At 30.7% G+C, this 13593-nt stretch overlaps 1 protein-coding gene and 1 long non-coding RNA gene across 4 annotated transcripts in view; one reads left to right on the top strand and one right to left on the bottom strand.

Moving 5' to 3' along the window:
• LOC117102019 (poly(rC)-binding protein 3-like) overlaps positions 1–13593 on the bottom strand; it is an 88734-nt gene that overhangs the window by 41812 nt on the left and 33329 nt on the right. For all 3 annotated transcript variants that reach the window (XM_033242231.1, XM_033242232.1, XM_033242230.1), the window contains exons 3-4: positions 11575–11598; positions 2772–2804 (exon numbers count right to left, since the gene is read on the bottom strand). In XM_033242231.1, the coding sequence (XP_033098122.1) occupies positions 2772–2804; positions 11575–11598 (57 nt within the window). The remainder of the gene's footprint in view (positions 1–2771; positions 2805–11574; positions 11599–13593) is intronic.
• On the top strand, positions 2814–4736 carry LOC117102021. The gene is made up of 2 exons (XR_004444347.1): positions 2814–3049; positions 4165–4736. It is a non-coding gene; the product is annotated as an uncharacterized LOC117102021 (long non-coding RNA).

The raw sequence follows: 13593 nt of genomic DNA, 5'->3' as shown, positions 1-13593 counted from the left end.
AGAGTATTATTTAGATAGTTCTTTGAATAAGTGGTTTCAAATTAGATATATGATAGATATGAAGGATTGGCAACTTTCTTCGCAAACCGGCCACAAAACAATAATTATAATAATGTTGGATAAAAATAAAATTTTATTTTCCACCTGTTGGCGCATTTGCTGCTGTGAAAAAAAAATGATAGTTAAAAAAAAATATAAACATTTTTATTAAGCACATGGCAATGAAACCTCCCAAGTTGAAATATGTTATTTATTTCTCATAACTGAAGAAACTTAAGCCATTGTTTAACGAGGTCCCCAGAAACTGAGAATTTAGGGATTTCAAAGGCTTAATTAATCCATTTCAGAGTCTAATAATATGTAAAAAATACATATAATTTTTTTCTCCCTGAGGAATTGTCTTTGCTCCCTGATTGGGGGAAGCTTTCCCCCACACTGGCGCCCCATCCCCCCTCCCCAAGCAGATATGTCATGGAAGTAGAAAAGTTTGACAATCCTAGTGTGACTGTTGTCTGTGTTTGTCTGTGCCTACTATGAGGCTCATTAATATCACTTCATCTATAGTTCTTTTTATGATGTGATACAGGTATACTGCAGCGGCTAGTCTATGTACTGAGTGCTTTGAGATTTCTGTAAAAAGTGAACTACATTTCATTTACCGTATAATTATTTAATTTAATATCAGCCAATCACAGCAGGAATTGGTAAATATTATTAGAGATGTGATTGGTACTTGAAAGAACAATGTCACATAGTTGAAACCAGGCCTAGGCAGACAAAGTTCATAAACAAGCGCCCTCAATTTTGTTTTGCTGTATTCCATGTCATTTAGCCTCAGTCAAGAGATGTTTCATGTTATGGTCATTCAATGCTGTGAAAAAGTAGTTAACTTTTAACTGCTGCTCACAAATTTCATTTTCAACATCATTGGCATTAATTTTTGCAATATTTATAAATCATATTTGCCATCATTCTTCTCAATGGGGCACCTCTGGAAATAAATCCTGTGTTAGGATTTAGACAGTCATAACTTTATGATATAGGAACAATATATTATGTTATATCGGATGAAAAATAGTACCAACCTACTTAAAATGATGACATAATTAATGTTGAAATATTGAATCTCAACACGATGGCGTGTATTTCAATACTTGGAGTATGTATTATACTTTCTTATCTGAGATTAATCAGTGGACCTTTCGGAAAATTGTTTATCTAGTATTAAAATATGTCAAAAGTAAGATTGGAAAAAGTAAAACAAAAAGAAATTCTTATTTGTTCATTTATGAATAAATATTTTGTGATCGAATTAATATTTTGTGATCGAAATAATATGCAAATAATAATCCACATTCAATGAGCCATTTTTAAAAGATTAAAAGTGACTTAATGTGCGCTTAACGCATGATTTAAACCTAGCATAGCATATGCTAGATTTAAACAAGCTTCAAGACATTTTACTACATTTATAAAAGTAGGCCTATTATTATATTGAAAACCTCAACACTTTGTACACCCTTACAATCATTAATCAAAAATCCAAAGTACATTCTCATTTATCGAACCCATGAACAGAATTTGTTAAGGGCTATTCTAAGCTTCTGGAGAGATGCATTATCATTTTATTCTTGATTTGTATATTTAGATGAGCCAGAGGTGGCTCCAGAAATTTGCCGGCGAGGGGTCCAACATGTCCGACAGCAGGGTCCAAACAAGGGGCTGACCAGAGCTTTGATCAGGGTCTCAGATAAGATGTTCTGGTAGGGTTCACAGGGAGTGTTTTAATGGCTTCTATGGCTCAAAACTGTGCATTTAGAACACAATATTAGGAATTTTCAATGAAAAGTGGAAATGGCAGTTTGTTGCAGCGATTTCTACTCAGGTTGTGAACCTCGTCGTTGAGGATTTGAACCATACACTGACCATTATCGGCCGACAATGCTTAGTCACGGGTTGTGGAGTGGCTCTCGCTATGTTTCATAGGTGCGAGTATTTTATGGCTTAAAATATAATAAATATTGTGGTCGCCTCTTATCCATATTGATTGTCAAAAAAAAAAAAAAAAAATCTTAGATAGGCAAATTAATACTTTTTGTCCGATAAGCTTGCTGTGGCTTCGTACAACAGAGGGTCCAGGCCTGTCCGACAGGTTAAAAGGCCCCACCCCGCTGGCACCACCACTGCCAGTTACGTGTAAGTGCCAATAATTTAAAAGTAATTCCAAATAAACCATGGTTTATGGTTTTAGTTTTTTTTTTTTAATATCTATATTTCTAAAATACATGGGTGCAAAGGGTACATTTACAATTGTAAAACACTTCACCAATATCATTGGAAATTCGAACTAATCATTCATATTTCTATAAAGCAATTACTACTTTACACTTGAGATTGAGCCTCTTAACTAATTATAAAATGTTTATTAGTAGTGTGAGATTGAGCTCCTTATCTGATTACAAAATACATACAGTATTATGTTGATGTTTGAAGCTCAAAGCATTACGCATATAAACATTTGTTGTTTTATTGTTATATGTCGTGTAAAGCATCCTGTTATTGGCGTCACATTGTTGTTTGATATGTAGAAATCAAAATTATAAATGAAAAAAAAAAATATTGCACTCAACTGACATGCAAAAACTAAAGAGTAATTTGTAATTGATGTATCTCCATAGATGTGATTGGATTTTTTTTACAGACCATTTCTGATTAAGGGTATTTGGATTAAAAGGGATAAGACGATATTTGTTGGCTCTGCCGTCACTTACCTCCTCTCGAAACTTCTTCACAGTGTCACCTTTCTGCAAAAGAATGAAGAATAATCGCCTTAAATAAATGGAATCAAACATTACAATGTGCACCAGATGGTACCGGAATCATTGACAAATATGTATAATCCATTCATTCATTTGCTTCCTAATTTAAATTAATCGCAAAGTATGTTTAAGTCAATCTTCGTTATGGATGCTTCATACATATTCAAACAACTTCTCCCATTGTTTTTAGTCACCATCTAATGGTTATAAGCAACTTGGGATTATCTACGGTGAGAATTTTGTCTTTTTTATTTTGAATTGTTGTCTGTTTTAATTCATAAGAAAATTTGATTTAATTTTTCTGATCAAGGTGATTTTCTCCCTGGTATGTAGATTATATAAAAGTATGATTTGGAAACAAAACAAAAAAAGAGCTTATGTATAGATTTATAATAAGTGAATCATAGATTATAATAATGTATCATATCCAAACATGATAAACGATGATGATAACAATGATGATGATGACAATGACTGATAATATTGGTGCATGATAATAATGACTATATAATGATGGTGATGATAAATGACTACTATATAATAATTGTCTTGAATGATAATGATTATGATGTTACTGATGATGATAATAATAATAATAATAATAATAATAATAAAAATAATAATAATAAAAATAATAATAAAAATAACAATAATAATAATAATAGCACTAAATCAGACTTAAGTGGGATATATTGTTATTTTCCCCTTAAAATAATGGATATTTTCACCTTAATGTTGTTTTTTTAATTGTTCTCTAACTTCTCCATTGTCTAAGTTCCCCTTAAGGTAGGTTTTAGCAACATAATAATAATAATAATAAAGCTGATGTTGATGTCAATGAGTCAATGATAATGCAAATAAAATATAATACAGCTTTAATGATATTAATGTTCATGATATAGATGTTCATCATTATGATTATGAAGCCATGATGATGATGATAATAATATTAACACATACAATGGTATACAACTATATAGTAATAACAGTATATACCGGTAGCCTAGACCAGTGTTATGATATTGTAGATGTTGATAATGTTATTATTGATGATGATGGGGATGATGTTATAATGATATTAAATGTTAATGATCATAACACTCAAGATCATTACCAATATCGCCTTCAAGTATTATGGTAAACAATTATTTATATATTTTTTATACAGTATACGTGTGCAACACAGAATTATTATTTATTTCAAGAAATATGATAAAACAGCTACATTCAATCATCATAATCATACGTGATCACAGAATGATTGAAACATACTCTGGTTTCTATCTCATTTTACATTCACCAATTCGCTCCAAGACACTTCACATCTAACATATTTATATTCTAGCTGGATAGAACTCTTGAGAATTATGCCGCAAGAGGTAGGCCGCCATTTGACATAGCATCAGAGATGTTACAGCTAGGCTGCCATAACACATATACAAGTTACTACCGTGGTAATGAGATGGCGAAGATGTAGGGCAGTTTGGCTTTGGCTACATACCACGTAAACACTGACACAGCGGCGACCAAGCCTGCAGCTATGAGAAAAGCTAAGAATGTGAAGAGAATTTTTATGAAAACTTATCAATTCTAAGAAGTTTGTGCATGAACGCAGTTGATCGACGCATGATTAACTAAAATGCATGCAGTATGATTGCACGCTCACGTGTTATCGTGCACGTGTATATATAAGTGAGTGTCTAAGGATGTGTAACATCATCTATCTATCTGTATGTAAATTGAAGTTAAGAGCCTGCGAGCTAAATCCAGAATTATGTATGTTTGCTGTTTTTATAGTGAGTTGTTTATAAACACAATGATATTAATGACATTGAGTATAATTAAATAATAACCATAACACTTGAAAGGTGAAGAATAATTAATGAGAAGAATTAAAGTCAGTGATGGAAAAATTTACAAAAACTGTTTTTTTATTTCACTGGTATCAATACTACTATAATATTAAATTATTAGCAAATAATAACAGTGATAATTATCATAAGGATGATGATGATAATCCAACAATAATCAAAAATTTAAAAGTTTGGTTGTGAATTATGTATTCTTGCAAAAACGGCCTTAAACCATTATAGTGATACAAGTTTTTTTCTGTTTTAAAATGAAGTTATTATATTATTATTATTATATAGGTTCAGAATAAACATTATTTCTTTGACCTTTCTGGACTAATTCAACTTTGTTCTATTCTAGAGCCATCAGGCGTTTGACATGTGACCTGCTAGGAACTGATTACTCTACAAAATGCCAGACCTATAGGGGGTAAACAAATCACAGGTCATCGACCACAACTCAAAAAATAAAACAAAATATGTGGAAACAATGGTGCACGATCGGTCACGTATACTACGATCATGTATACTATGATGTATAAAGCATATATCAAAGCAAAAAAGCAAATATTTATTTCTCTCTTTACACCATACTATACTATTAAGCTATACCATATCTTCTTTCATGTGAACTGAGCAGGAAAATTCCTGATAAGATTTTCCATTTATCTCTAATTTCTATTTTGACTTATTATTTTCTGTTCTCAGGTGTCTGTGGTTGACCAGCCTAACAGGAGCACTGTTCGACCTTGTTTGTTGACCATGGGTTAGCTCCCAAAATAAACGATTAGCTGATAATAATAATGTATTGAAGATTGTTGCTATATTCTTATTGGAGGGTGTGCTTGCTTCGCTTGCTTACACTCTAGTATGTGAACGTCACAATTAGTTTCAATAAAAAGAAGAATCTGACCACTGAAAGAACACAGGTTGCAAGTTGCATGTTATCTTACTCAGATATTTCTTAAGTTATGTAATATAAGAAATGCAACGGTAAGATCATGTTTTATGATATTCAGAGCATGCTTAATATACAATTAGCATTGCATTTATGGTTTGATAGCAGTTTCATATCATTTTTTATAACATAAAAGTATTTAAAAACGCTAAAATGATGAAACAGCAACAGTGTTAATTGGTATGGGGAAATATCTTGTATTTCTCTCCATTTTCCTTGGAAAACATTTTTTTTTGCATTAAAATTAACATGATTTACAATACAACATATTTTGGTCAGGGGTAGCTAAAACAAAATCATACTGCAACTCATTGAGAAACCAAAAACTAACTGTGCTTTGATGAAATTGACTGTCTTTGAAAGTTGCACTTTTGGCGTTCCATTGCGGCAATTGCGGAAGTATATACACACATGCTCCTCGCGAGCAAGCTATCGGTCTGGTGAAAAGGACGGTAACAGTAATTATTTTTCCCTCAATTAATTTGAAATATGGAATTTATTTACTTTGTGAGATCAATAATAATATTAAATAATAATTCTGGATTTATATAGCGCCTCACGTTGACACAACCTCGAAGACCTTGATTACCTATTTTGTTACAATTCTTCAGATCGATTGGCTTTGAATCCTAGATGTCCAAACAATAATTGTCATAAAAATATGTATGTAAATATACAGTATACAATTTATAGAACTACCAATGCATTTAAAAATGCATTAATGTTCAACATATAAATATTTTTGATAATAAATAAACATAATTTAATAGAAGACGTAAGGTTTATTATAGGACACAGGTAGCTAGCTTTTGTATTTAACAGATAATAATCTTTAATATATATAAGATTTGTTAATAAAAGAATGTTACAATGCTAAGTGTAATTCATTTTAAGCTAACAATAACAGACACATGAAGCACTCAGAATTCTCCTTTGGGGTAAAATAATCCATGAAAAACCAATAATTTCAATTTAAAATAACAATTCAAATAATGGAAATGGCAATTATAGAAATTGAAAAGGGATTTGTATAATTGCAAATATATATTATTTCATCAGACTATCTGTCGATCAATATTTCCAAATATTGATTTTCCATCAAAAGAAAAACTGATACAAAAATAATTGGTGATTAAAATAAAATACTGCCAGAAGTTCAAGTAAATTATTATTGACAAAAGAAAGAAGATTTATTAAGAATATAATTGTTTATATACTTAGAGCCTATACATAGTCATTGACATTTTCCTGGGGATGAAATGGTAGAGGGAAGAGGGTTTTCAAAATCTGCTGGATTTGTAATAGTTGTATGGACATCTGTTGCACATCTCAAATATTTTGATTCGTTATCAAACAAATACAGATTTGTTCTCTTTTGTTGCTCTGTTTAATTAATAGTACCAGCCAGAATTGAATACCATTTTCTTTCTCTTACATAATGCCTATTTCTGTCTCTAAAATTGGTCATTCAAATCGGTGGTTGACAATCCCAGGCTAATGTTCCTTAAAGGGACTTTCTATGAGAGCTGATGGTGTAGGGGAGCCTACACGTGCCCTTGTGGTGTCTAGAAGTAGATCTGAGGGAAAAAAGGGTGGGTTTCGGCCAAACTAGACACACCCATGGGTACAGGCCTGACAATCTAGCTACAAAAGGAAAAATAAACAGGAAGAGGCTTATAGAGTGTAAGTGATGAATATTTGAATATTCATGAGATTTTTCTCATAACTTTCGACCAATTCTGTTCTGTTTATTTTGACAAAATTTGAAATTTGGGGCCTTCAGAACTATATCCCACTTATAATACCAGGGTCCCGAATTTTCTGCCAGTTTAAATTATATAATATTATGATTTATCTTGAAATCATCAAAGGTATGTCTGTTTGATGTAAATTTTTTTTAAAATAACATAAAAATAACATGTCAAACAACAATATATATATTCTTTTTCAACTTACATTTTTGATAATGTATGATGTTTTATGTTTAATATCAGCTGCACTTCGGGGAGGAATGTTTATCATTATTATTATTATTATTATTATTATTATTATTATTATTATTATTATATAATTTTTTTGATGTACATTCAGAAAAAGTGTAGGATATAAAAACTCTTCACAGCACAACTGAAAGCATTTACGATTACACTTGTGCAATCAATATGAATGCAAACTCGTTTGATATCTATTATTAGCCTTTAGTTATTAGCACTAATCAATAGAGTAACCTTTTTAGAAATTCAAATCTAGAATTTTTGTTGTTTTTCTAATTTTTTTTCCCTCTATAAATTAATAGTTAATTTTTATGTATTAAATGATCAAAATGTGAATTTCATGATCTTGGTAAAGCTCTGTACAGATCACATTTTCTTTGACAAAAAACTGTTGTATGCCCATATATAGTCATGATGTGCCTATGTATCGCCATGATGTGATGTCATCATGACCATATTTAGGCATGTCACATGATTTTGTCAAACAAAATTTGATAGTCTGGACAGGATTTAGGCCAAGTAAAAATAATTAAGCTTAATGAAAATAAAAATGCCATGGATTTTCCTCTTTCTTGTTTCTTATGTAATTTGTTGTCTGAGCTACAGTGGCATGTAAAAAGCTTGTACTCCCTTAGCGCGTCTCAATGAAAACTTTCCGAGCGCAAACATTTTGCACAAACGTAGTTAAAAATCAGCTTGCAGGCTTGCATCACCATATTTTGCCAGCTGACACCCCCTCCCACAATGCTTGAGCACCCACAATCCTTGAGCACCCACTTTAACCTTTGTGCCCTTCCATCAGCCTTCCCTTATCCCATGTCAAAATTCCTAGTTACAGCGCACTATTATTCGAGATTGAAATATTTATTGCTGCATGTTTGATTTGTGCAGGATTTTTATAAAGCTTTGACTTGTAAAATATAAAGACCTTTGAAAATAGATGAGGAAGAGTCATTTAGCCTAAACTAAATGTGATACCACGATACAAAATGTAAACAGGAAAACAGTGGAACTTAATTTTGAATTGATAAAATTCCTCAACAAATCTGAGCAGATAAAATGAGAAAAGAACTTCTGCTTATGTGAAACATGTCACAGAGACCGCATACTAATTAATTGAGAGAAAATTCTTGTCTGTACATGTACATTATTATCATCGGTGTAAATCTTGTAAATATTTTATCTCAATAAGGATAAGCACGTTTCTATGCATAACTCCAGATGAATCCTTAATTTAACGTTCTCAAATTTCAATACGGAAGCAAGGAATTGATTTCTTAAGCCGCGTGTGTCTTGTCTTTGAAAAGCATTGTCAGTTTTGAAGCGTGATATGTTGAACCTGTAGTCTCAACAAGTAGTAGGTCAAACAAGGTCGCTATCAGCTTAAGAAAAAATAACATCAAGATTCGCTTGCAAGAAACCTTGGAAACAGGATATGACCAAACTAAGCAGGTGGTTCTATTGATTATTGTTGTTATGGTAACAACCTATGGATTCAACGCTTGGGTCACAATCACGAAGACTAATATGAATAAATTTGATGGAATGCAAATTTCTTTGTATTAGTTGGTGCAGTAAAGTTATGATTTTTTAGATTATAATAATTAATGCTCCAAATTATGATTATTAATAAGTTGGTGGTATCACATTATCTGCAAACTCAATCATATATTATAAAGTTGAGTCAAAATTGCAAAATTACAGTCTCCATTGAATTATCCAGATTAGGAATATTATTTAGTTCATAGTATCTTCTAATTAATAACTCTTAAATCTATTACCATTATTTTCTTATTACTTCAAGTAATAATTTTAAAATTCTACCAGTTTTATTATAACATAAATATAGAGGCATTGATTTACTCTGAATGTTATCTAAGGTATTGATTTTTGTTCCAGTAAAAGATCGACGGCTGAAAATATATTCAGAGAAACAGGAAAAGGCTAGGATCTTGTACGCAGTGCTCATGGGAATTCCCATCCGTCATGTTGCTATAAAAATGCCACTACAAAGGCAGATGAAAAAACTGCACATGTTTGGATGCAGATGTTGCCATGCAGGGCATTGTGGGAAGGATGTAAAATTGCATAAAATTCTTATTGCAAATATTAAGCTTGATTGATGTACGTGTTTCTGTAGTATATGCTGGGATTTACAGAAAAAAATGAATAAATTAAGGATACACATGTTTCTGTAGTATATATGCTCGAATTTACAGAATAAATTGAATAAATTAAAGATATCCCAGTCTGTATTAAGCTAACTAGAACAATGGAATTCATTATTTGAATTTCTGATTTTGTATATTTGTAGATGAAGAACTAGGACGACTGTCTGTTTAAAGTAATAAAAAAAAACAAAAAACGAATACTTGATGTAAATTAGTAGCTTTCAATTGAAGGTTAAACTAAACAATACTGTTTGGTCTAGAATCCCAGCATCCCAGTAGATAGATTCCTGATAACCAACTAGAAAAAAACCCACATAAGTAAGGTAATACTTGACTGCCTCACATTTTGGATGATTTCAATTCAATTTCCACTTTCTGAACTTTCTGAAATAATACCTTGCTCGTTTGTTGATTGCAAAGGAGAAAAATGGCTTACAATGGATCATGAATTTTGTTGGCCCACATGGATATGGTCTCGGTAAATTGATTTAATGTAATTCTGCATAATGTTTTACCTACGGACACACGAGGGAAAATATGGCCTGGATAACACACAACGTATTTGTATGTGAATTTGAATATTTTCAGTGGGAGTCAGTAAGAGTGTACATAAATTGATATGGACTTATTCTAATATTTACCACTATCATTAATGATGATGAAGATGATGATTATGATGATGAAAATAATGATGGTGATTATATGATAAATCTCCTCAACAATCATATTAATGTTTTTATATGACTAAAGTAAAATTGTAATAAGAATCAAAATTTAAAATAACTAATAATATATGTCCCAAATTTGTCAATCAATTATGCTAATGAAATGGTGATAATGACAACAACGATGATTATGAAGATAACACTGATTATGAAGATGATGGTCATCATTATGATTATTAATATTTGTTATATTACTACCGTTAATGATGATGAATACTGATGCTGACAGTATATTTTTCGGCAAGAATGATAACACTTAACCAGCATTAGCCATGCACTCGTGAATCACACAAATCGAAGATGAGTAACAATACATGCGTCTATACCAACAACAGGAACTGTAGCTGTAACAAACACTACATGCCTCCCTACCAACCGCGGCACTGAAGTCGTAACATGATTAGGACTCATTTACTGGCATTTAATTGGATTTACTCGAGAATTGTGTGACTGACTGCACACCAGCTTAAAATCCTGAGGCTACTGGCCAGATATGTGTGTATAGAAACCTATAGTATACAACGGCATTTGTAACATAATGCTAGTTAAGGCTGTGTTATGTTGCATTCATAGTGCATTATTAATCCGAATAAATGTAATATAAAATATCAATATAAATGTAAAGAATATTTGTGAATGTAATGAAATACTGTTTACATGGGTTAAATATGAATTGGCAGTCGCAAGGTGAAACATGAAAAATTTTATGAGATAGTAAGGATTAAAATATCTTGCATGTCATATACAGTACTTAAGAAAAATTCAGTCTGTCTGTATGTTATTTATGATAATGTCTGTATGTTATTTATGATAATTTATTAAGTCGACATTTTCACATTGCTGAATGACAATGGTATAATCGTCATCACCATGTCATTGTCAACAAGTTAAAAAAAAACAAAAACGTAAACAACAAAAAATCTGATGTTTTTCACAATTTTGTCCAAAAGTATGGAAACAAAAGTAACGTAAGTTTAATTTAATTGCATAATATTCTATTATATTTGATTATATATTAGATAAACCATGACAGGTTGATAAAGTCAATTGTACGTACCTTTCCAATAATGCTTCCCACTTCCTGAAAAACAAGAAAATCAAAAACATTCAAGTTTCAATAATCATTATTCTTCATTGCACAAGTCATTGTAAATTAACAGTTATTATGATTTAATAATAAAAAAATATTCATTTTAATTTAGAGCGTCCTTGGGGTTTTATATCCATTTTTAAACATTTTAATAAATATCTTAAGTAATGGCCACTATGTAATTATTCCTATGACTTCTGATAAATATAATGGAAATTGCCCATTTATATTTTGCAGTAAATGACAAAAATAAAAAATACCATAAATCAAGAAGGTAGTAATGTTTTGGAATATAATTATCAGATAAAAAATATCTTCCATTGTATATTACTTATAATTATATTATAGGTATATACTGTAAAAATTATATCAGTAAATTCAGCATCAGGTCTGCAATAATATTAAAAATTGAATATGAAACACAGATCATAACTAGGAATTTTAATGGCTATGAATTCAAAATTCAGTTGTATTTGTATAAACAGTAAAATCAAATTCCTGTCATGTACAAACAATAAGCACTCTCTTCAAGATGCTTTTTGTAATTAATTGACCCATCAATTATTATATAACTAACATTAAAAATCAATTCCATTAATCATGCTATTATTGTTTTTTTTTTAATTACTGATAGACTACAGTTGAAGTAAATTATCGAAAAATCATTAAATTATTTTCTTTCCTCACTTTAAAAGACATAGATTCAAATTGTATAAAAAAATTATAAACTTTGCTTTCAGAAGATCATACATTAATAACTCCCATGATATATCTCAACTCTGTTTCATCCATTTCTTTAACGACCTTGTTTTTATTGCAGAAATTCTGAACTGAACATTAAATTTTGAAATCAAAACTGACAGAAGATTGGTTGAATTTCAACATCATCTTCCATCACCTGAAAATATTTATTTATTTATATAATGTATTCAGAGTTATATTATACATTCTTTTAAAATACGGACTTGATTACAAAAAAGATGCTAACATCCGTTTCGAAGATTAAGTATTCAAGGATAATACATTATTAGTAAATATTTTGTATTTCTTATTAAAGATTACAAAAGATTAAATTTATCTTTTTTTGTCCAATTCCAAATATTTAAAATCGGAAATTTTGGTTGGCCCCTGAGGACCTACGGCAGCCACAGTACAACGCCAGTACCAACATATAACAGATAAATCCCCCCCCCCCGTCTAACTCTCACATGAAGGTTATTCAAGGAACAGAGCAGTCTGACTCCAATTAAAACCCGACTCTGGCCGCGAGATCTACAGCGCAAGAAGCAGGAACCTCTCGGCCAAAAACTCAGTTCAGCTTTCTTATTTGTTTTTACTTGATTAATAATGTATTAAAATTTATACTATATTTTCAAGGTTTATTAATATTTAAATTAATTTTTTTGTTTTAATTCAGACTTCATAAAGAGTGTACATGTACATACTTCCCTAAACTACAACTGAAGGTTTTTGCTTATTAGTGTGACAGTGGCAGGGTTTCCATAGCAAGGGGTCCAATTTTCACAACAGGGGTCCACACCCCTCAGCTTCAAACTAGGTACATCTACATGATGAAATGAAATCAGCTTCTTTCTTCTCTTTTTAACATGCATAAATTATTCATGTAAAATAAGTTATTTTCTGTTAATTAAACAAGATGCTAAGACGAAAAGCTATAAAGTAAATATTGTTGACTATTTAGAGAAACAATTTCTGTAACTTCAGTTTTGGTTATTTTTGTTGTTTTATTTTACTGCATGTACCAATTTTATTTATATATATATTTTTTATGATTTTTATGAAAGGCTAAAAATAAAGAATGAATGAATAGCTTCTAAGAATTTTCATTAGCTTTTTACTTTAAATGGACACAAAAAATAGTAAACAATTGTGGACATTGATTCAAATTCTTCTTGCATGTAAGGTCTAAAATAAACTCACTTGGGGAACAGAGGAAAATTTATATCATAAATAAATCAGAAAATA

Source organism: Anneissia japonica, unplaced genomic scaffold (genome assembly GCF_011630105.1).
Source record: "Anneissia japonica isolate Jap-2015-1 unplaced genomic scaffold, ASM1163010v1 scaffold997_len2565447_cov190, whole genome shotgun sequence".
NCBI classification, from domain to species: domain Eukaryota; kingdom Metazoa; phylum Echinodermata; class Crinoidea; order Comatulida; family Comatulidae; genus Anneissia; species Anneissia japonica.
Note: the sequence above shows the minus strand (reverse complement) of the source record. Positions and strands in the feature narration are given on the sequence as shown.